The sequence below is a fragment of the Bidens hawaiensis genome, unplaced genomic scaffold (genome assembly GCF_021521415.1).
Source record: "Bidens hawaiensis isolate Kalapana, Puna unplaced genomic scaffold, B.hawaiensis_p1.1 tig00011896_1, whole genome shotgun sequence".
Lineage (NCBI taxonomy): Eukaryota > Viridiplantae > Streptophyta > Magnoliopsida > Asterales > Asteraceae > Bidens > Bidens hawaiensis.
In genome coordinates this window covers 229,392-254,634 of record NW_027491952.1, presented here as the reverse complement: position 1 = coordinate 254,634, position 25,243 = coordinate 229,392, and the positions used below count along the sequence as shown (strand labels likewise).

Genomic DNA, 25,243 nt, shown 5'->3' with positions numbered 1-25,243 from the left:
TAATACACTACACAATAAACAGATGTGGAACGTAAAACTAACACCTTTAATTCCAAACCGTGTACTAATCAATCAATAGTTATTCATATAATTTATTTATAATTAGTACACATGAGCTAGAAGGCGAAGTTCATTTCTCTTATGCATAATTATGCCAGGCATAACGTCCAAGTCTATATCTTCTTTCCTCATGCCATCCGGCATACACCAATGTAAAGAAGATTAGCAAGTAAAAGCTCCACTATGGCAACCCCCATCGGCATCCCTGGACAGATTCTTCGACCAGCCCCAAAAGGAATCAACTCAAGATCATTACCCTTGAAATCAATGTCACTACCTAGAAAACGCTCCGGGAAGAAGACCACTTGGTTCTCCCAAAACTCGGGATCTCTTCCTGTAGCGTATATATTCACATAAACTGCGGTTTTCTGCTTGATTTTGTAGCCATGTAAAATAGTGTCTTTCATCGTTTCCCTAGGAATTAGAATAGGAGTCGGAGGGTATAGCCTCAGGGTCTCTTTTATCACTGCCTTCAGATAAGTAAGCTTGGGAAGATCATCTTCATCTATTCTACCCTTCTTTCCAATCACATTTCTCACTTCTTGTGCTTTCTTCATTGTGTTAGGGTTCTTCATTAACATTGTCATCGACCAAACCACTGATGTTGCGCTAGTATCTGTCCCGGCTGCAAATACATTCTAAACAAGAAGCATATTGCAATTAATACCACAAGGAAGTTATGAAATAACTGAATTAACAATATGCTCGATTCTATGAATTAGGTAGTCTACAGTTATGCAAAAGGTATTTATTGTAGGCTGTATTAGTGATGGTTTAACTACATAAGGGCATGTGTAACGGCCTTAGCCCTTTGTCACATCATCTCCTAAACCGCTCCAGCAACATTACCCAACTTTATGAACTTTGGTGCCAGGGTCATCTCTAGGGAGAGTAAACTAAAGCTAGCGTTTTAGGCGTCCACTAGAATAATGCCTTCAGTTTGAACCAAAGTAAGACCAAAAAAACCTATTAAATGATGAAAATGAGATTTAAGTTATTTGTAAAGATAGAAATATTCATGGTTACATATTTTGCTTTGTAATAATAAAATTTAAAAAGGTCTCTAATTCTCGTTTTGTTTTAAGCCTTCAAAAGAATTAAACAGGCTATGTTGGGTGTTGCCCACTAAGGCGTGATTGCCTCAACGTTGGAGTGGTGTGTTGCCCATCAAAATTCAAAACTAAACCTCATCTAATTAATTGTTTTAGCGAGCCAATGAGGGCCACCTATAACACTTTATATTTTAATTAGTTATTTATCCAATAATTCCAATTAAAAAATTGTTCTCAATTAAAATGGTCAAATGAAACCTTTAGACCAGTGGGGGTTTTATGAGGGCTTTATGGGTCATAAAGTCTGGGAACACCCCCCCCCCCCCCCCGGGTCTTTTTGGTTAATTGTTTTTGGGTGGCGTTTTGTAGATAACGCTGATAAACAAAGTTAATAGGCATGAGAAGTAAAAACAAAACAAAGTTATGGAGGTTTTATGATTACACTTGTTTTTTTTGTAAAAAGTCATAACCCTAACTGGACGTCACGTGGCGCATAACACCCATGGGTGGGGCTTTATGACTACTCATGGTCTTATAGCCATAGTGGAAAACGCCTTATCCTGGATCTATTATGGATGAGCTATTGGCAGGGCCGGCTCCGAAAAGACGAAATAATTTTTGGGCCAAATGCGAACTTTTTTTGGGTCTTAAGTGAGTTTAAACAATTTAATTATAAATGTGCTTATTTGATTATGATTTAAGTTGTGTAAAAAACTTTTGTATAAAAATAAGCTTAAAATTGTCTCAAATAAAACTAGAACCTACAACATTTTGGTTAGATGTCATACCCCTTTACCATTTGACCAAGCTAGTGGTTATGTAATTGTGTTGAAACATTGATTATACACATGTTTTTGATAAAAATACATATAATTTAAAAAAAAATCGGGTCTGACCGTCGACTACCCTGTTATGCCTCAAAGACGGCCCTGGCTATTGGTACGTGAAACTTGCTTAATGATGTCGTGCAAAGTGCCAAAGATGTAAAATGTTTTTATTACATAAGAGGGTGATAGACAGTGCCACCTTTTTAAACCCTTTCATGTTAGAAAAAAAATGGTCGTCACGATGGTGCTATGTAGATGAAAACACCTCACAAAAAAGACATAACGGGTTCACGCATCCATTATAATTAAATAGTATTTAAATTAAATAAATAAACTAATTACTTAAAAAAGTGGGTGATATGTTTATTTTTAGTACACGCAAAAGAAGAGAAAAAGAAAACAACACTTAACCATCTCACGGAAAACTTTAACTTCGTTAATCAATTGGACCGAAATTCTTATAATATGAAACTTTAATGGCTCAGTTATTAAAGGCTTGTTGATTGAACCAAAATGGTTAAAATCAACAAACCACACCGAGCTAAACAAAAGTTTCTCTTTACGTAGTTGGAATATATAAGTCGCAAAATAAGATAAAATTACACGTTTAGAATTGTTAATACATAAGTTACAAAACGGTTATAAATTGAGATCCGCATATTTTAATAAAATAGTCAAATACTTTATTTTATATATAAATTTTTAATTATAAAATATATATATGAGAAAATTTAAAAAAAAACCACTAAAATACTTGAAAACTCATGAAACCCACTTTTAAACGCTTACTTTTTTTTATTTTTCATTCTTTTTATATGTTTTTAATCTTGAACAAAAAATCAATACATGTAGATCACAAAAGTACATGTATGCATATCTTGATCTACATATATTTACCTCGTGTGTATATATGTATATATATATATAAGATCAGAATTATGAGAGAACTTTTTTAAAGTTGAGAATTATGAGAATCATTTTGGACCACAAAAAACCTAAAAATAAAAAAAAACACAAAAATCAAAAAAGTAAAAAAACTAAAATTTTTATTTTATCATCCCGGTTTCATAAAAAAACTCGGTTTAGCTAAATTATATACACATATGTATTAAAAATATATATATGTACATTTACATGTTTTTTTTGCACACATGTGTATAATTTAAGATAAAATATATTGTACATATGTGTATATTACGTAACTAAAGATTATATAAAATTATACATATGTGTATAATACGACGTTTTTTTTATTTTATTTCTTTTTTATTTTTTTAATGAAACCGGAAGAAATATAAGAATTTTGGTTTTTTTTTACTTTTTAAAATTTTTTATTATTTTTTGTTTTATGATGATTTTAAATATTTTTTTAAAGGTGTTTTTAGTGGTAAAAAATGGTTCTCAAAATTCTCAATTTGAAAAGGGTCCTCTTAGGATCCTTACCCTATAATATATATATATATATATATATATATATATATATATATATTGAGATCAGGAAAGAAATGGTTTTAATGTAAGAAATGCAAGAAATGAATCTAACCAATCACAATTTATCTTTATGTTTATGATTTATTTAATTCTAGAGGTATAATAATAAGAAGAATTTTTTTTATATATGGTAAGTCATAAGAAGTTACATATTTATTCTCTTAATTATTATATTTCATATATATATAAATTGCATGTACACCTATTTTTTTATTGATTTCAGATTTATACGAAGTATCTTTTATCCATTCAATGATTAACCTCCTTACATTTTTGTGAATAACAAAAAAATGATTTTTAAATTCCAATTTTGTGCTGAACACAATCGTTAAATTCCAAAAATAGTATCCCTACACAACCATTAAACTCATACACAATCGTTAAATAGCGGATCCCTACACAACCAACATATACATACACAAATCTTTTGGTAGCCTACACAATTGATACGTTTTGAGAACCAACTTAACATATACCTTCACACAAGCTTTTAACAACCTACACAGTTTATATATATTTGAATACCAAATTAACATATACCTTCTCACAAACTTTTAACAACCTACACATTTGAAAAACCAAATAAACACATACCTAAACAAATTTTTAACAACCTGCACATTTGAAAAACTAAATCAACACATACCTACACAAATTTTTAACAGCCCACACAATATAAAATGTATGATCATAACCAGATTATATGCATTAAAAACCCATATTAATATAAATACACAAAATTATTTGTATGAGCATAAAGAGATTATATACATGAGCATACCCAAATTGATATGTAACAGAGCAATTTGATTTTCAAACGTATTTAATAATCATTACCGAATTAAATTTTGTGTAGGATTTTAAATTAGGAAAAATACTAAAAGTCAAAATCAAATCTAGATCACTAATAACCCAATATATATATATATATATATATATACAAAATTTGATGAATTAGCCCCATTTGAGGAGCGACCTGGGCCAAGCCAAATTACAGAAATAATTCGTATGTTGAATTATCAAAAATATTTAATTGTTCAACTGAATTCTGAATGATCGATGAATACAAATTATATTGTGTGGATGATGACTTTAATAATATTGAAATGTTTGATAGATGACTAAAAATTTGGGGTTTAATTATGATAATACCGTTTTAAAGTAGGTTTCTATAAAACAAAATAGCTAAAATACCCTTTTCTATTAAAACTATAAAGGATATAATTACAATATTGTCATGTTGAATGTAGGCCATTGATTAAACTTAATCAATGGTTATAATTTACTTCTTACACTTCTTGCAATAAAACCACTTTTCTCTTAAACTATCCCCTATATATATATATGAATTGTGTTTAAAAGTGAATAAGTGATTAATTTTTACATGTTTTGTAAGTTAAAAGTAGTTTTCGTTGAAGCCGTTCATGTATGCATGTATGTATATTATATAAATTAATTAAGTACTTAGAAAATGAGAATAAACTATGAGTTAAAAATTTTATTAATGAGAGGAGCCCAAGTGCTCAACAACATGAATTCAACATTAGTTAGCTACCACACACATATTGTAGCTTGACCATTGAGGCCAAGCTAAGGCCATGGGGTATACTCTAACCCATTTTAACTCCACATAAGTTCTACATCACTCATTTTTTTCTCTTTCACTCTATGTCATCCAAATGAAATGGTTTAACCCCCATTTAACACATAATTAATATAACAAATCAATTAGTAATTAATGCATATTGTTCTTTTTAACCCTTTAAAAGCATAACCTATGAGCCATTTTAACACACTTAATACAAGTGGAGAGTGGTTTAATCCATCTTGCCATGTCACTTTAACCTATGTATAGATTAGAGTATACCCCATGACCTAAAGGTAGTGGTCACAAGTTTTTAATTTTGGTAACCATCATTTATCTTTAAATATAAATAACCTTTTTTGTACATTGTTGTTTTTAAAAAAAATATTATACATAAAATGAAGTATTTATTCTTTTTACTTTTAGTTTGTAAAGTATTATTAGATTTTAAAAAAAATTGTTTTTAATCAAATATAACAGGTCATGTTCAAAATATTTTTTTAATTATTCTGGTACGTATGATGTTTTAATCATTTTAAAATGATGTCATAATACACATATTTATAATCAGCCGAAAGAGAGGAGATATGGATTACCATTAACATGGCTTTTATGTGCTTGTGAGTTAGGCTAAAAGGTTTATCTTTCATAAGTCGTAACAAAATATCGATAACATCCTCATCTTCCTCATGTGCATCCTCCACAGTATCTTCCTCAGGTTCTTCTGCATCCGGGGCAATCTGCGCCCCTAGTGTGTCGCAGCGGGCTAGAGCTGTCGCTGCAAGGGCTCTTGCACTAAAAATTTGGTCACACAAATCTATCATCTCTGCTTGCATTTTGTTCATTATCTCCATTTGCTGAACATGAGCATCCTGAACTTCCTTCATGGCTTCGGTGAGGAAGGAAATTCTCTCTCGGACATCGATTCCATTCTCTTTCAATTCTCTCACGTTTGCTCTAGTCGAGTGCATAATGTCAACCTCACGCTCTAAACAAGAAACGAGGGCTGCGAAAGCGCTCTCCATCGGGAGTGTCAGGGGTGGTAGCTTTTAGAAGGATGTAGGACAACCTGGGAGAGGTAGCGGTGGAACTTGCACACAGTAAACGATCCGCTCGACTAGACTCGGGGTACCAACTCCAGTGACCATTGTCCTCGTACACGTCTCCAGATGGGCGATACCTCTTCGGTGCGGGTGCTGCTAGTGTCGGGACTACTCGGGGTGGTGGTGAGTTGGGAAGATGCGGTTCCTTTCCAGGGGCGTGAGACATCGGGTCGGATGATGATGACGATGGCGTCGACATCCTTACAGGATAAGTCGTGTATGGGTTACGCGCGTACGAATGAATGAGGTTAAGAGATAAAGAAAATGAGTAACTAAATATATATCATATCTTTATACTTATATGCAGTGCGTAAGATCATAACTAATGGGTCGTTGCTGTTATAGTCTAGTATGCATGCAATTCTAGTTCGCTATAACCAATGGCTCTGATACCAATCTGTCACACCCTCAAAATCCACTAACGGAGTTTTACCGTCAGAGAGTGTGAACTAACAGGATCGGAATCATTAGTTATAATCAAACACCATAAGTAAAGTTTTCAAACCACGAAACATTTAAGTTTAAATAAGTGCGGAAGCGTAAATTCATAAACCAAGTGTTGCGTCACGCAGGACGACTTAAAACCCAATTAATAACAGTTTAAAAACAAGTTTGCAAAAACGATAGAGTTCAATGAAATGCAAGTTCCTATACCGCGCGCCCGCCTCGGCTACCTGAGAATAACATACTAAAAGTGTCAACACAGGGTTGGTGAGTTCACGTATATAAATAAATAAAATGTTTGCGTTTAAGTGTTTGCGTTTGCGTTACCAGATAATGTTATGTTAATTATATATCGATAGGTAGCTAGCCTATAAAACAAGTATTACTAAGTGTTCGACACCGAAGCTGACTGTTTATCAATTGCCTTGCCACCACGTCTACCACAATCATGGAAAATGTGTTAGCCAAGATTACACCCACTCGACCTGCCGTCGAGTTTAGAATTGGGTGGGGTTTGTCAAACCCAGTAGTACTACTCAACAGTGACTCGCTATTATACAAATACTAAACGGTTCGATGTTATGAAGGACTTTAGTTGGTTCGTTTGCCACTTAGCGTTACAAGTGATATATACTAATAACAAAATCTAAAGCGTTTTGGAATATGTTATCTCCCCCAAGTAAAAGTGTTTAAAAGAGTAAAAGGGGAAAGTGAAACTCACTGTTTGCGAAGAATTCAAAATACGTCAACCGAGAGATGCGCGTCACGGAAAATCCTCACTAGCGCTCTAAAACAAGAATGAGATTTTCTAAGTGTTGGAACTATTATTGAGTCTCTAGACTCGGCACATAATACCTATGCATGAGATACGTTTCGTGTTTCGTTTGTGAATTATGTGTGACTCAAAAACACATTGGTGACACGTTTCATGTGTAAACAACTACATAAGTATCAAGTACTAACATTGTACATTACTAGTAATTATTCCCCACAAAGGCAATTTAGTCAAAAACATAGCAATTATCTAACAACAAGCACGTTTCATGTATTTTCATATAGTTCAGCAGCTAGTTTTATCAAGACAGATTTCTACTTGAAAGGTTACTCTATTCAACAGATCATAACATATCAATTAATTCACCAAAAATCGTCACAAAAGCACACATGAGTTAGGTTTCCAGAACTATTTTTATTGTATTTTTATTCCACATAGTTTTCTCACAAAGACCAAAACATTACAGTAAACTCACAGCAGTCAAAATCATGCGCAACAGAATGGTATTTGTTATTCCCATTAAATGGTAAATTCAATTAATGCAAGACCAATTGGGTTAGATTCTTAACTCAATATACTAACTTCCAGAAGTGGAACTAACCCATTTGGTCTTGTAGTTTATGAGATATGATAATTACAAAACAGCCTAACAGCAGACCTCACAATTCAGACTTGCACTTCAGTTTTGTAAAATAATAAAAGTTAACTTTTACACGTCCAAAAATTGCAAACTTGGACTTTTTAGAAACTAAACTCAACCTAGTACACTGTAGTGTTAATAATTTCGACCAATTACCACATTAACATTCAGTTACAGTCGTCTAAACATAAACTTAACAATTTGTCCAGTACCAGTTTACATCAAAACTCAACATAACAACAATCTATGAACCATAATCCATGCATATAACACTCTAGACACAATATTTACCAACCATGCATATCAATCTCACATTACACACATAGTTAGGGTTTTTCTTGAAAGTTTAAATCAAAGAACAAGTGATTAACAAACAACAATAACACAACTAGTTATCAATTCACTAGAAATCATCATCAAGCATATAATCAAACCCTAACTCATCTTAATCATCAATTTCATGAATTAGGGTTTTGGATTAACCCATTCAATATCAAAATTAAACATATAGAACGCATAGAGGAGTTATTAATACCTTCCTAGCACCTTAATTCTTTAACCAAAAGCTTGAAAAATCCTTGTATGTGTGTGTATGTTTACGGCAGCCAAGAAGAGAGGGAGGGGGGGGGGCGATCGGGTTTGGGGGGGGAGGAGGTTAGGGTTTTTGTTATTATTTAATAATAATATGTTACACAATGGCCCCTCCTTCTAGTTATTAAATTTCTAGCATAAAATAGACTTTTGCATCTTGAGTTAATGTTCTACATATAAATGTCAAATAATACATAAACCTAACACATGATTATCAAATACTTATTGTTTTGATGTTTGTCGTTTGTTCACCAATGGTTGAGTCAAGTCGTTTGCGTTTCGGTGCAATCCCGAAAGATTACACGTGTAGTGATTGTCAAGCGTCATTTAAAACCCTAGTTTAAATGTAATGAGATGTGCGTTATAGTTCTAGTGATCTTAAGTTTGAATTGACGGAGTTTGGATTAACGGAGTTAACCTGAAATTGACAAGTGTCACAAGAAGACTGTATCCTTTTTGGGCTTAATAGATGAGTTGTAAAAATCTTTCTCATCTCTTTCCACTTCTCATCATAGTGCGAAAAGGCCACGTCTATCCCACCATAAGAAAACTTTTGGGTGCTAAGCAATCTTGGCCTACTACAATAGATAGTATCTTGAGTTTTCAAGACTTCTTTCGCTACACTTGTTGACGAAACAACAATAGTTGGGACGAAACCAAATCGAAGAGAGATGATTGAGCCATAGGTTTTTGAGAGCTTCCATAGGGAAGTATGGATGCTTGATGGATTGATTTGGTGCAAGTTTCCAATGAATGGTAGTCCAGGAGGAAGGTTGAGAAAATATAGAATGGTGAGAGACAAAAGAAGAAACATAAAAAATGGTTCCATAGTTGAGAATTGAGATGGAAGTTCAGTTATATGGAATAAATAAACTAGCTTAAAATAATAAGAATGTATTGGAATTTGGATGAATGTTGGCCATACAATAAAATGAAAGCCGCACGTTTTTGTTTTGTTTTTTTCCTCTTGTTCTTAATTTGACAATGATGTTTTCTAGGAATATTTAATCAAAGGTTGACGTTACACAAATGAAAACCAATAACTGATATCGCATTATTGCACCCCGGCAACGTAAAACCACTCATCTCGTTATGAGTGGCGGACCTACATAGTACATACAATGTATAGGCCTCTACAATAATTTGTTTTAGTGTTACACACCTACAAATTTCAACCGCACCTTGTAAAATTTGATATATTGATTTTAAATAATTTCAATTAACACTTTTAAGGTGTTGTCGGTTGCAACAAACGAAATAGTTTGTGACAGCCCCACATTTTAACATGTTTGCTTTCAACGATCCACAAATAACGAAAGCGTAACTTCGTTAGTTTTCGGTCGCTGAAAAACTCAGCATTTCTGTCCCAAACCTCTTTGAAACCTTAGATTAGACCTTTAGCTTCATTTTTTCAGTAAAAACTCCAATTATTGAGGTTGGCGGAACCCTAAGTGATGGTCGCCCGAAAAACGTTTTCGGCCGGAAAGCTCCTTTTTCAGGTGGAAATTGACGGTGGTGGTGTTCAAAAAGTGGTGGTGGTGTTCGGGTAGTGGTGATCAACAGTGGTGTTTAAGTGGCGGTGTTTAGGTGGTGGTGATGTTGTTCAGGTTGAGTTTTCTGGCGATAAGAATTTTTCGACAAAATAACGTTTTTCAGGTGGCCGGAAACTTACGGAGTTACACTTACGTTAGGAGTGAGTCAATCAGTGGCGGATCCAGGATTGTTTTTGAGAGGATGCACTATTTTTAGATACTTCAATTTCATATAATCGGTTATCAAAAAAAATCGGGTCGTTCGATAGTTCAGTTCGGATAAGGTTCATCTTTTCGACTTGGGTGACAAAATTGAATACAATATTCTTGATTATGTTATGACTATAAGATTATGGATTTTCATCAAACTATAAATTTCAAGTGTAGTAATAAAGCATCCAAATTATGGTTACCTTTTTTAGCATTTCTTTCGGTGGTTTGATTTTGAATAAGCATTGCAAACTTGTTTGGGGACTTTTAGATAATTAGATTAGGGATGAAAATGGGTTGGGTTTGGCGTCAGGTTTAGGTATTCCCAAACCCTTACCCGGTTATAAAAGTCCGTCCTAAACCCGTCCCAAACGCGTCGGGTTTTAATCGGGTAATTACCCGTCGGGTTTCGGGTTTTCCCATCGGGTTTCGGGTTTCTAATCGGGTTTTGATAAAATACCCGTGGGGATACTTGGCTCAAAACTCGCTAGGTTTCTACCGGGTTTTGACAAAATATAACTAATCGATTACAAATATGGTTACAATAACATAAAATGTCTCAAATAATTGACATAAACAAGTTTCGACAAATAATATATATGGAATATAGTATATATATATATATATATATAATATATAATAAGTTATATCGGGTACATCGGGTATATAATCGAGTAAATGGGTTTATGTTATCGGGTAATCGGGTCGGGTAATCAGGTGTATTAGAAATCCCAAACCCGTCCTAAGCCCGCGAAAAATTTTAAAACTAATCCCAAACCCGTCCCAAACCCTAATGGGTCCGGTATTACCCGTCCCATTTATGTCAGGTTTCGGGTTTTCCCATCGGATTCGGGTTTCATTGCCATCCCTAAATTAGATTCATCAAATGGATATGGATTTCTTTTGAGTACATAAGTATGAATATTGGGCAAATTGGTGGCAATAGTGGGAAAAAAATGGAATATTTATGAAAATGGTTAATGTGTAATTGAGGTTTGGGATGAGCTTGGTATCCGATACCGAAAATTCTAATCCTGAAAAATTAATATATTTACCGGCATCGGTATTTCGTGCAAAATTGGGAAAATACCGGCACCGGTATCGAAAACACTCATCTCTAATTGAGGTGTTTAGGATATATAATTTCAAAGAACCTTCTACAAACAAGAGTCAAACATGGGACATCTATGTTAACAACTAACGCTTTAGCCACTCCACCACTTTTCTAGTTTGGCTAGAGGGTGCACTCCAATTTAATAAGACTCCTGATTTTATATATAGCATTACTAGTTTGAGGCACGTGTATTACACGAGTAATTATTGAAAATTTTAAACTTTGACTATTAAGTGAAATACAGTCAACAAATTGATCATATATTGTTAATACAGTTACAATTAAATTAAAATTATATAAATTACATAACTAAGATTACACAAATATGTTACAAATAGATAAAATTTCCTTTTACACTACATGTGTGATTGTATTAGCAGGTATACATTGTTTATCAAAAATCAAAATCTTTATTTCATGTATGTTTGTAACTCTTAATAAAGTAACATATAGGCATGCTTATAACTCTTGTTATAGCCAAATATAGTTGTCCGTGTGACAAAAAAGGTTCTCCAAGTACATACCAACTCTAGATAATTGATAATATATATCCATGATACTAATAAAAAAATATTCATACATATAAAGTATCATAGCTTTTAATCAATTAATATGATATCATTTGAGAAAATCTGCTCATATTTATCCAAAAAAAAACATGATTATTCCAAAAACCATATACCAGAAATTTGATGATATAATCATCCTTATAATCTTTACAATTTGAAATTGATTGATCATGATAAATTTGTTGTCATTAATATTTTATGTATGACAAATTTTTAATTGACTTTATCCTTTATAATTAAAAATTATATAATCAAGCAACATGAAAACCGAAAATTAAAATATAACAAAATGATTTGTTTATTTCTTATGAATGTAATTGCCAGAAAAATGAAAAATACATACTAACATTAAAACCATATTCAAATAATAGTGATTATTCTGAGTTAGAAGAATATTAGAATATATAAAAGTTGCATTAAGTGAAGGTAGCGATTCTTATTTATAATCGTTGAACGTAGGGTTGTCACTTTTACCCGTAACATGAAACCCAACCCAAGAAAACCCGTACCTGAACCCAAACTAACCCGACCCCAGAAACTCGAACCCAATAAAATACTAACCCAAACCTAAACTGAAGTAATTCGGGTTGGTTCTTAAGTCTGAATTCTAGGTTTCGGGTCAACCCGAAAAATTTTAGTTTTAAAATCATATGTATATTTAGGTATTAAAGGCTAAGCCTTAGCCGCTGACGTTATCAGGATTTAGTCCAAGTCGATTGTTCTTATTCCACATATTATGAATCGAATGTTTATTATTTTGAATATAAACCATAATAATTAAACACTTTAATTAACACTTCAAAATCACTAATCGTCTCTTGTCAATCCATATAGAGAATACTTATTTTATGTAGTAATGGATTTAGTTTGAATAAACTTATAACTTTAATGTCATATATATTGAAAGACTTAAAAGATAAGGACCATATATGAAAATTGGTTGAAAAAAAGATGAGGAAGACTATGGTATTGACAAGTGGCAAAAATGATAGGCTTTTATTAGAATAGATAGATAGATACTATAATTTCGAAAATCAGGAGGTTCCTGTACACCTCCTACCTTCAACGTTAATTCACCAATAGAGTCGATGAAAACAAACATGTTAAAAGGTGAGACCATTTTATTGGTTGGATGAATGTTGGCCATACAATAAAATGGAAGCCGCACGTTTTTTTTTTCCATCTTGTTCTTAATTTCTAAGTTGAAAACGATGTTTTCTAGGAATATTAAATCAAAGGTTAGCATTACACACAAACCATGAAAACCGATAACTGATATTTGCATTATTGCACCACGGCAACATAAAACCACTCATCTCTCTATAATTGGGGACCTACATAGTACATACAAATGTATAGGCCCCTACAATAATTTATTTTATGTTAACGTACCTAAAAAATTCCAGTCACGCCTTATAGTTTTGATGAAGCCCTCATGAAAAAAAAATGGTGAGTCCATTAATATAACTATTATTACTTATTTATTGTTGCATAGCCAATAGCCATCCCTTGCAACTGATGTGTACGGTTCGGTTTAGGATAAAGCTGTCAGTTTTTCTGCTTTAAAAATTGTTTGGTTTTAATTTTTTAATTTTTGTTTTGGATTCAGTCTGATTTTGATTTTAGTATTTGAGCTTGAAAATTTTAGGTTTAAAAATCATTTGGCCCAAAGTAATGAAGTTAGGTCTCATTAAATTAATAAGTTTATGTTTTATCTCACAAAAATCCCTTAACGATTTTTTTAAAATATAAAAGTTCATTCACATATTAAAACTAAACAAAATTATAACAAAATAAATTTAAAACAACTTGGAACAAGCAGAGGTTCATTTTATTTGGTTTCAAATTTAACATGTAAGTGGACTTTAATGTGTAAAAAACTTTTAACTTACTTTTGTGAGACAAACAAGAAGTATGTTAGTTTTTTTTATGTAAAAAATCTGGTTTTTGGAACATAACAAAAATTATGCTAGTTTTGTATGGTATTTGTGTTAAGCATAGATCAGGCTGGGCTTGATTGTAACTAGAGATGCATAGCCAAACCTGTTAACCAGCAAATACCCGGTTTGTACCAGAAATCTTAACTGGTTACTAGCTAATTCCCAATAAATTGATTGCTACCCAATTCAACCGGTCAGTTACAAACCAGTTTGTAGTATTAAACTCTAAAACCGTTTTTTAGGCCTTTTCCATTTTAATAAAAACTGGTTTTTTGGTTATATACCGGTTATACTAGGCACTGGCTTCCTACATGAAAACCGGTTAGTACCCGATTCGGTTATTGGCCTAACCGTTTTTTGATCTTGTTGACCATAATAGGTTAACCAGTTTGTGTACTACCAGAGGTGCACAAATCTGGTTTTTCAAATACCCGGTTACGGGTATGGAACCGGAGTTAGGTATGACCGAGTATTGAAAAATCGGGTATATTCGGGGGAGTTTTTTTTTTGGAATATATTGATTTTTTTTGTGGGTATTTTCAGGTATTTTTTGGGTATTTGAAAAATCATGTTCCGGATATGAAACCAGTTCCAGTTTTCGGGTATTACCGGGTACAAGTTGGTCGGATTCCGGGTATGGGTTTTGGTAATGAAATGCATACCCTATTGATATCCTACGGGTAAGGTCAAAAACCAGTTCCGGGTTCGGTTATTATTATTATTATTTTTTTCACTTCTATGCACCACTAATTGCAACTAGTTCTCTCATACATGGGCTAACTTGATTCCCAGTAAAGTTAAATCAAGCCCACCCAGCCCATACTAGCCCTCACATTGCACTCATAGAAACAAACCCTAATAATAAGTCTCATTACTTTGTCTTCATCGCCTGTTTCAAAACCCTAACAATCCCATCATCAATGGCTCCAAAGAAAGGCGTGAAGGCAGTGGCCACAAAGAAGAAAAATGTAAGCTTTAAGACAATTAATTAACGGGTCTATGATTATTATGTATTGGGTTTGGTTTAATTCATTTTGTTGTTCAGGAGAAGGTTGTGAACCCACTGTTTGAGAAGAGACCAAAGCAGTTTGGGATAGGTGGAGCATTGCCGCCAAAAAAAGACGTGCATAGGTTTGTGAGATGGCCGCAGGTTGTTCGGATTCAGAGGAAGAGGAGGATTCTGAAGCAGAGGTTGAAGGTCCCACCGGCTTTGAATCAGTTCACGAAGACACTTGATAAGAATCTTGGTAATGGTTTGATTATATTGGTTTAATTGTTTATATTATATTTTGTTGAAAGTTTGGAATAAAGAGTGATTTGAACTAGGGGTGTGTGTGGTGCGGTTTTAGGATAAAACCAAACCGAAAACCAAAACTTTGGTTTTTGGATTTTTGAAACCGTTTGGTTTTTGGTTTCGGTTCGGTTTTTTGGGTTTTTGGCATTTGAGCTTGAAAATTTTTGGTGGTCGAAAAGTAAGTTTACCGAAAATAATGAATTTAGGTATAAATAATTTTATTAAAAGTTAATTAATAGATTATTATACATTTGGCTGAAAGTATTAGTTACATGCTTATTAAATTCTTGTAAATTACTTAAAATAATAAATAAATAAAATAAGGATTTAGAAATTCGGTTTGGATTTTTCTGTTACGTGCAAAACTAAAACCAAATCGTTAGTTTGGTTTCTACAAAAACATTAAACCAAAACTGACGGTTTTATTTCGGTTTGGAGTTTTTGCTTTTTTTGATTTCTTGCACACCTCTAATTTGGACTAGGGATGTTTATAAGCCGTCAAGCTCGAAGCAAGTTGGGCGGTTTTGTTGGTTTGAAATGCGGATCATTTCTATGTTATGGATTTTAGATGTCATCTTGATCTGCAAACTTGCAACCAAAGTCGGAACAAAAAAGACTTTGAACTTGTGATCGTGTCTAGTCTTGTGTTTATGGAGTATAGGGAGTTTTGATAGGTGGGTAGAGCGGTACGTTGGTGTGTAGAAAAACTATATAGAGATGTTGGTGGTTTTGTTTGGCGGGAGTGAAAGTGAGTGAGAGAGAAAGAGGTATAAATGGCTTGCCTTTTGTGTTGGTAGATAGTTGGTGGTTGGTGGTGATGATGTGTTTCCGGCGAGTGGTACAACTTGTGTGTTCATGTTTGTATTATTTGTCACATAATGGTAACCTACAAATGATGGCACATAAATGTCTCACACGCTTGAAACACATCATCACTATCCACTGCTGGCAGACTAGCGCAAAAAGTAAGGTTCTTTTATTCTCCTTGTTTTTTTTTCGCTTTTTTACTCTTATTCAATACTTCTACTTTCTCTACTCATTGCTGGCAGCAACCACCTACATCTAGGCTCTACCCAAAAACCCGTGAATCAAGCTCTATACTCACAAAAAAGCTACGCTAGACCCGATCACTATTTCTTTGTTTTTTTCGTTTGATTTTGGTTACATTTGAGCAGATTCAGCAGACGTTTTTTTGTCTGTATAATATATAATCTATCCTTTCGAAATTTAATACAAAATTACTCTTTTGATTTTTTTTTTCTAAAACCATAACTGTATGCAGCAATTGGCCATTTTTTTGTCAAACCGGACAGTAAACACCCTTTCTTTGGACATATGTGTGGATTTTGGCTCGTTACTAAACCAACTAGTTGATACCTGTATACTTTTAGAAACATGAAAAGTTACTTATGGTTACTTTAACTCCCCCCAAATGGCCAAATCTCATTTGTTTTTAACCTTTTTTTGTCTAAACCAAAACTATAGTTGATGTTTAAATGAGTCTAAACTGATTTCTTTTTTCAACTTGTTAAAGGTATGAAGCTTTTAATTGTTATTCCAATGCATGAAAACTTTCATAGGTTGCTGTAGAGTATCTGTTTGTCTTTCATCCAACTCTGTGAATAAAAAGTCATTGAGCTTTTATTTCCTATTTTTGTCGTTTGGCTGAGTGTTATTTTGTATTGATGTGCAGCAACTACTTTGTTCAAGATGCTGCTTAAGTACCGACCCGAAGACAAAGCAGCTAAAAAGGAACGCCTTCAGAAAAGGGCCCAGGCCGAGACTGAAGGAAAGACAGTTGAAGCCAAGAAGCCTATTGTTGTCAAATATGGTTTGAACCATGTCACCTATCTTATCGAGCAGGTTTATCACTTTCACCGACACATTCTAACACCTTTTAACGGTTTTTTTAAACCAAAAACTTATCTTTACTTTTATGTCCTGTTCTAGAACAAGGCACAATTGGTCATCATTGCTCATGATGTGGACCCCATTGAGTTGGTTGTCTGGCTCCCCGCGTTGTGCAGAAAGATGGAAATTCCGTATTGCATTGTGAAGGGAAAGTCTCGATTAGGAGCTGTAAGTGTTGTAAATTATTACTCGCTCCATCCCTTTGAAAGTGTTGTAAATTATTACTCGCTCCATCCCTTTGAAAGTGTCCACATTATCTTTTTAGTTTGTCCCAGTACAAATGTCCACTTTCAAAATTTTTTAACTAATTTCCAATTTTACCCTTACACAAATGCAATCATTCAAACTTTCTTAAATTTTGTCTTTTTATATATGTCAAGGGCATTATAGTCATTTGTTAAGCAAAAAATGCAATCATTCAAACTTTCTTAAATTTTGTTAATTTCAAACCATGACACTTGTAGAGAGATAGAGGGAGTATTATTATTATTATTTCATGAATTCAACTGGCTGAGTAACGTTTTGTTACACTTCAGATCGTTCATCAGAAAACCGCAGCAGCTTTGTGTTTGACTACGGTCAAGAACGAAGATAAAATGGAGTTTAGCAGAATCTTGGAAGCAATTAAGGTTTTTTCATATAAAAAACCTTTCTTTAACATAAAGCATATGGTTGTTTGGTATGTTATTGAATAGTATTGATTATTGTTATTGCAGGCGAACTTCAATGACAAATATGATGAATACAGAAAGAAGTGGGGCGGTGGGATTATGGGATCCAAATCTCAGGCTAAAACGAAAGCAAAGGAGAGAGTTCTTGCAAAGGAGGCGGCTCAGAGGTTGACATAAGAGTCCTGCGTTATCGTTAGTTTGGATTCTGGTGACAGTGTTTAAAACCTTTTTCGATTACTTGAAAGTTGTAGAAGACGAATGCTTGTGTTTGTTTACATGTTGCTTGTTTATGTCACAGACTTGGTTTATTCAATTTTGGTCGGTTATATTAGTAAGAACACCAGTTTTTCTTTTATAATTTTCTATTTCTTATGCTTGTTTCTGTTAGAGATTATGGTTGCGAACGGGTTATACTAGCTTGTTTAAGCAAATTAAATTAAGCTTAATATGTGTAAATGTGAAACTGATCCTGGTAACGGTAGAGCCGTAGAGGCGCGAGCTGGTTAATAACTAGTACAAACTGGTTTGTAAATGATATCAACGGTAGCTTAGGGACCGGCTAGGAAATAAAGATAACGGATTGTTAACCTAACCAAACTGGTTACACAAGTTAGCGATTTTCCACTAAAAAGGTGTTTAGGAACCTATCTGGTTATTTTGACAGTTTGATCAGTAGCCGGTTATTGTTAGTAACCGATGCTATCATAACCGGTTAACAGGTATTTGCAACTGTTTAATTAACGGTTATTGTTATCGTATTCATAATTAAGTTTTTCATGTTATAATGTAAGTTAGCTAACGAGTTGATGTTGACCTTATCATTTCTTTTCTATATCAAAATTTAACACGTTGTCGAGTCAACTGCTTAATTAAATGAGTTAAACACATCAATCGTATATCACCCCGTTTGATAAACGAGTTATATTTTTTAATTCAATATCTGATTACTTTTACGTTGTATTAGGAAGAAACAAAATATATCACCCCGATATAATTATTTTAATAAAATTATCTAGCAGATATTATGTATTTTATTCCATGCTAAGCAAATTTTAATCTATTTAACAAATTTTAAATTAAAGATTTAAGCTGAAGTTATTAATGAACACAAGGCATCTTATTTGATTTATTAATGGAAACGAGACAGTTTACGTGATTTAAACACATACGTTCAGATTCCGTCCACTTTGTCCCCATAGATGCAAATAATTTAATTGTCACGTTTTAAATGATTTTTTATTATTATTTTGAAAAGGAGAATTTATAAACACGGCCCCTTCTAGTAGGAGGAAAAAGCCAACTAGAAGAGAACATATAACATTTACATAATTACAACAAGTTGAAATTACATGATTACAAGTAATTTAAAATGATTTATTTAGATTACTAATTTCTTGAATTATAGTAATTGTGTTGTCTTTAAGTTTAACATCACAAGTCTTTCTTACTTTTCGAGATAGATGCATTTAAGAGGGCAAGTTCGTCTCTGTGGAGGAAGCTTTACGAGGGCGGTAACTATTGATGTGAAAAGCTTGATTGTTAATAGTATTAATGCAATAATGCATGCATGTTTCGGGTAATATGTTACGCATAAATTTATTTAAGTCTACACCTAACAAATCAATAAAGACTACTCAAAGTAAATAAAGAATTAAAATATACCATTTTCCTAACACTTAATATTTTAGAACGAGTCCAGATAGACAAACAATACTCGTTACTATTGTTCAAATTATATTCAATTGCATTAGTGACTTTTCATATGAATCAGAATAAAAAAATATATATGTTGATTTCTACGTTAGGTTCTAATTTGAGAAACTCAACGAAATAAATATTTCACTAGTCAAAAATTGTAACTCACATAGACTATTCGAATGTGGACAGTTAGCATGAATAGGCACTGAACGAACAATAAGCTAGCAACCCATAAACAAAAATGGACTAATAAAAATGACCCCATGTAGGCACAATACAATGGCGGCTTGAAAAATAGTGGGCACATTACGTTATGTCTATGTCGACTCTACCTCTTTAAAACTCCTCATTGAGTGCCCATTTTGCTCGCTAACTTGCCCCACCAAACCAACAACTCATTTTTTCGCCAATGTCTTTTGAGAGTGAATAACTCGTTCAGCTCACCTACCATACCTACTCGCTCGTTGAGTCGCTCCCACATTCTCAACTAGTACAATACACCAAGCTCACCTACTCTGACTCTGTGTGCACCCCTCTTTTTCAGGTACACGATCTCTTATTGTATTTCATGTAATCTAGTGTAAAAAGGTAACTAGCTACACCAAATTTTAAAAGATACAAGTGATTGATTTAAATAATATTACTTTGATTTCTCCCAAACATTATTATTAGTTGTTTTTTTATTGTTAATCGCAAATGTATTTTTTTTAAATGTGGTCTAACTTGCCTTTCGTCAAAATTATGTGGTGTGCTTTTATTGGGGATAGAGCCACATGTAAGTATGGGCCCGTTCAAATAATAAAGACTAGACGACCATCAATCCTTATCTCGTTCAATATGAAGGAGAAATTGGAATATTTTCAATCTACAAATTAATAATAAAAAAACAAAGCCCATACTTCTAATAATTAAATTAAATTATCATTATTGCATTCTCAATAAAGATACCCCCATGTATTAGGAGGACGTATACCAAACCAAGACATCTAGAAATACAATTGTTATACTTGTAGATTGATTGAGTTTGTGAAAATACTTCATATATCCACATATACAACACATTTAAATAGAATAAATGTCTAACAAATTAGTTTACATAGTATTTTTTTATTCATATAATAATACGCTAGACGGGTAAAGATTATTTCGAAAGCTAAAAATAGACACTGTTAAGAAATATAATAATTTATTCTTCTAGATACCGTGTTTTTTTGGGTATGTTCGTGAAGTCATAGATAGATCCATGTTAGTTATCATAAATTAGAAGACATCTACACCTAATCTACCCTCGACTCCCTATAATACTATCTCTACGAATAGTATTAGACGTCCACATACAAGAATCAACATCATCTCGTAACAAAAGTAATTCTTCAAAACAATCAAATATTTGTTGTACGACTGTATCACTTAAGCTTTAAGTTTCTTTAAAAAGAGAAAAAAAAACTATGTCTAAATGGGTTTCTTAAAGATAACATTGTCATATAAAGATTACCGAATCTAAAGGCAATTACAAGATAAAATTCTCTTGGTCCAAGTTGCAACGTTTGGCATCTTTAGGGTACAAAGACGATATAAAATCAAATGAACTAACATGATCTCAAGTAGAACATGCTAAACATTCAGTCAATTTGTAAAAGATGTGTTATTCCACAAGCCAAACTTCTCTATATTCCTGTTTAGATTTGTTGATTCTAACGATTTATAATAAACTTTATATCAAAATAGAAGCAAACGAGCAATAAGTTACGCTACTAGCAGGCACAACCCCGGGTCATAACATTACTATGCATGACTCGTTGGGCCCGACTAAGTAGCTCCACGGGATCAGGCGCAAGAAAACCAAAAGTATCAAAGACACATGATATAAACACGTGTTTGTTGTCAAAACACGTTTTCTCGTGTTTAATCACTTTGCATAAAAGAAGTCTAAGCCACCGTGAAACCACTATTTCCCAATCTCACAAGAGGGAAAACCCATGTTAGATCAACACATGCATGTTTCTCTACTATCCATCCAAAGACCAAAATGTCAGCTAGTATACGTGTTAATCGTCCTTCAAAGGGGTTGGTCAATAAATTCACATATTTTTCTTTCTTAATAGAAATCCCAGTCCACCTAAATATGTTAAAAAGGGCGTCACTGACCTAATCATGTCTAATACTTAAACCCCAAAAGCTCTCTATAATCAACTTCATGCACTCCAAAGGCCTGACACACATTGAGATAAACATGACATTTCTCATCAACTGAAAATAGGAGAATCATGAGTTGATACTTGAAGATGTACATGATACTCAATCAATAGCATATGTTAACCCAAACCATCTGTATTCATTTTTATCTTTGCATCTTGTTTTTTTACACCAACAAACGAACATATAACTTCTACTTCAATCTTCACTAAAGAGAAAGAAGTCTATAACCTACGTCAATACATCATCTACAAAAATTGTTATAATCGCCAAAATAATTAAAAACAAGTACAAATGAAGGTGCGATATGGGGGAGGGAATGGTGGGGCCTGCATATCTCTATCTATCTATATATCACATACACACTGAAGAGGTAGGTCCCCGCAAAGCCCAGTTGGACCCGCAACACACACCTTGAAGAGGTACGTCTGCGCAAAGACTAACTGGTCCCGCAGGACCCACCATGCTTAGAGAGATGAAGACCTTACACGCAGTAAGCCAGCTGTTCCCGCAGGAAAGCCTCCCTTGGTACAGTACCCTGCCTATTCCCGCAGCTATGGGTACAAGCCAAGAAGGAAGGCTACCCGCACTAACGGTAAGGCTACACGCATAAGGCACTAACTCTTATACTTCAGCAATGTCACCGGAAGAAGGAATGAGCAAGGCGGGAATATTCCCGCCCAAAAGAGCCAGTCCGTACGCTTCTGGAAGATCTTTTGTACTATACCTGCCAAGGTATGGACAAAATAGACAAGATTTGACCAAAGCAGCCCATGAACCAATCACAGGGTGACAACTCACCGACAATAGTACGAGGAGGAGCACGCTCTAGTACAAAACGTCACTATCAGCCGCTGCCTATCGTGGCACGTACATAGCCCGTAGTTGGTGGAAAAGGAATAGTATACAGCCGGCCATGTCACTATCAGCCGCTGCCTACCCACCAACTCCCATCGTGGCACGTACATAGCCCGTAGTTGGTGGAAAAGGAATATTATACAGCTGGCCGTACCTGCTTAGAAACCTACCTTCGGCTATAAATACTCCAACACCTTGGAACGGTATCATCATCTTATCTTCTCTAGCTATTTCTCTTAATATACACTTATATTCAGAGCAATCTAGTCTGATTCTCACGCAGGAGGGTGGTCACAAGGAGGAACCCCCCCTTTCTCAGTGACGAGCTCACGGTGTCTGTTTTGCAGGTCAAGAAGAATAACCATCTTTGTCGGACCTAACCCTCGTGGGAAACATTTACTTAACCCTAAGATTATCCGTAATCTGCCGGGGTCATTTAGTGTTTCTTCATTGGCGCCATCCGTGCATAAAAGCTAGAACTAATTCTTTTTCTCAGTTTTTTCAAAACCTCTGGAAAGATGGTTAAGGTTACTCCGATGCCAAGGCCAACGAGTGACCAAGAAACTCCGGTAACCGCAACCCCAGCTACTGGGGGGAACACCGGCGAGTACACAATTTTTACGAACACCACCCCGGTTACCCAAGCCGGGACAAGTGTAGTAAACAATCCTCCCCTGGGATTCATTGATACCCAGTTGGAGAAACAACAGACGAGGCTCCCCCGCCAATACTTGATCAAGTTAAAGCGTGGGCAGAAGCACGTCAGAAAGAATTCCAAGCTGAGTTGGATGAACGTTTACGTTCACTCCAACAGGCTAATGACGAATTCGGAAGCACTCGACAACAGCTCAACATGAGCAATGATTGCGAGTACTTAGACGATGACTGGGAGGAGTCCGACAGCGACGCAAACCCTGGTCATAGGGCGAAAGGGAAGCGTAAAGAAACGGACTTCCAGCCGAGAATAAATTTTGGAGAAACCTTTAAACCAAGGAACGCGGGGGGAACCCACGTGACTTCTCCAAAACCTTCATGCCAACTGTTGCAAATGCGGGAACGTCCACGTTTGCAAGGGACATTGCGGAAGCAATCGCCCCGAAGAGTGCCAAACAGATGTCCAACATCGGCACTTATGATGGCATATCCGACACAGACGATCAGTTGAACAGATTCATAGCGGGGCAACCGTCAGCAACTGGACGGAACCCACGTGGTGTTATATGTTCCAGATGACGCTGGTCGGAGCGGCCAGGGCATGGTTTGATCGTTTACCGGTCCACCACATCTACGATTGGGCGGACTTCCAGCACAAGTTCAGCCAACACTTCAGTCAACAGAGAAAATATACTGAAGAGCGGTGGACGATCCTTAACTGCATTAGAGAGGAGGATGAATCTTTGTTAGACTTCATCACTCGCTTCAACTCAAAGAAGCTGAGTCTGGGCACCATAAGTGAAGATCTTGTTCGCAGCCGCTTTCATCCAGGGCGCCGAATACCCAGAGCTTATTTGCACGCTCACGGGTAAAGATGGCATGCCATCCACATGGGATGCGATCATGACGGCAGCCAAGCGCTTTGCCGAAACGGAGAAGGAACTGGGTAGGAATCTTCCCCAGAGTACAAACCTCTACACGTAAAGGACCAGAGAAAACAACGTCCGTACCGCCCGGCAAAATAAAAAGAGGAAGCTCGGTATTTGGCAGTCAAGGATAAACTTTGACACCTCATCCAGCTCTCGCCCTCTATTAGGCGGAAGGGATAACACGCACTCATCAAACCGGAACCCTAGATGGACGCCACTCACCAAAAGCGTCACAGAGATATTTGCCACCGAGAAATGTAACATCTGCCCCGATCCGACCCGACCCAGGTACCCGTTTCTCTGACCCGATCTCTTTCTTTTATTATTTAATATTTATACTTATATTTTATTTTTAATAATAATAATATATATTTCCTTCCCGCCTCTTTCTCTCTTTCTTTCCGCCGTCCCGTCCCTCTTCCTTCTCTCTTTCCGCCTTCTTTTCCCTCTTGTCGCCGTCCCGCCCTTACGCCTTGTTTCCCTCTTTTTCTTCTAACTCTTTGCTTATCCTTTGGTTCTTCCCGCCTAAGGATGTCTGCAGCTCCACGCGCCAGACTCCTTACATGGAAGCCTGCGTGAAGACATCTTGTTCCTGCGATGCGTGAAGAGAACTCTTCTCGCAGCGCGCTAAGAATGCATGTTCTTCCCGCAATGCGCTAAGAATGTATGTTCTTCCCGCGATGCGCTTAGAATTCTAGTTCTTCACGCAGCACGCTAAGGATGTGATTCTTCCCGCAGTGCGCTAAGGATTGTTGTGCCAGCCTTCGCGCTCGCGCACTCAGCCTTCTCGCGCTTGACCCTTTAGTCTAGTCTTCTGTTTATTCTAGCCGTTTGCTTTTGTAATGCCTTTTCTTCTGAGCTGTTGACCTAACCTATCTAATGTCTGAATAGTTACTTTCGGCGCAGCATGCGTACCAACCCCATTGGTTGGTAGAAAAAGTGACTGACATTATCTTTTGAGATCTGCTTTTGCCATGCTTGACCAGTACCTTTATCTGAACCGCCCATGCTTTTTTTACTGTTCCCTGACAGCTTTATCTTGCCCCCCTGCAGCTGCCATATCTTTTGATATCTTTTGTTATCTTTTGTTTTGTCTTGT

General features: G+C 35.2%; 1 protein-coding gene and 1 pseudogene across 1 annotated transcript in view; one reads left to right on the top strand and one right to left on the bottom strand.

The window, feature by feature from the left end:
• The window catches only part of LOC143539479 (large ribosomal subunit protein eL8y-like), a 243,587-nt gene extending 225,427 nt beyond the window's left edge, over positions 1–18,160 (top strand). Inside the window, exons 2-7 of the mRNA XM_077032785.1 lie at positions 14,853–14,901; positions 14,979–15,180; positions 16,921–17,090; positions 17,178–17,306; positions 17,675–17,767; positions 17,855–18,160. Coding sequence (XP_076888900.1) covers positions 14,854–14,901; positions 14,979–15,180; positions 16,921–17,090; positions 17,178–17,306; positions 17,675–17,767; positions 17,855–17,986 — 774 coding nt within the window. The 5' untranslated portion in view covers position 14,853 and the 3' untranslated portion in view covers positions 17,987–18,160. The remainder of the gene's footprint in view (positions 1–14,852; positions 14,902–14,978; positions 15,181–16,920; positions 17,091–17,177; positions 17,307–17,674; positions 17,768–17,854) is intronic.
• LOC143539431 (6,7,8-trihydroxycoumarin synthase pseudogene) lies at positions 103–5,851 on the bottom strand (annotated as a pseudogene).
• Positions 18,161–25,243: the final 7,083 nt, after the last annotated feature.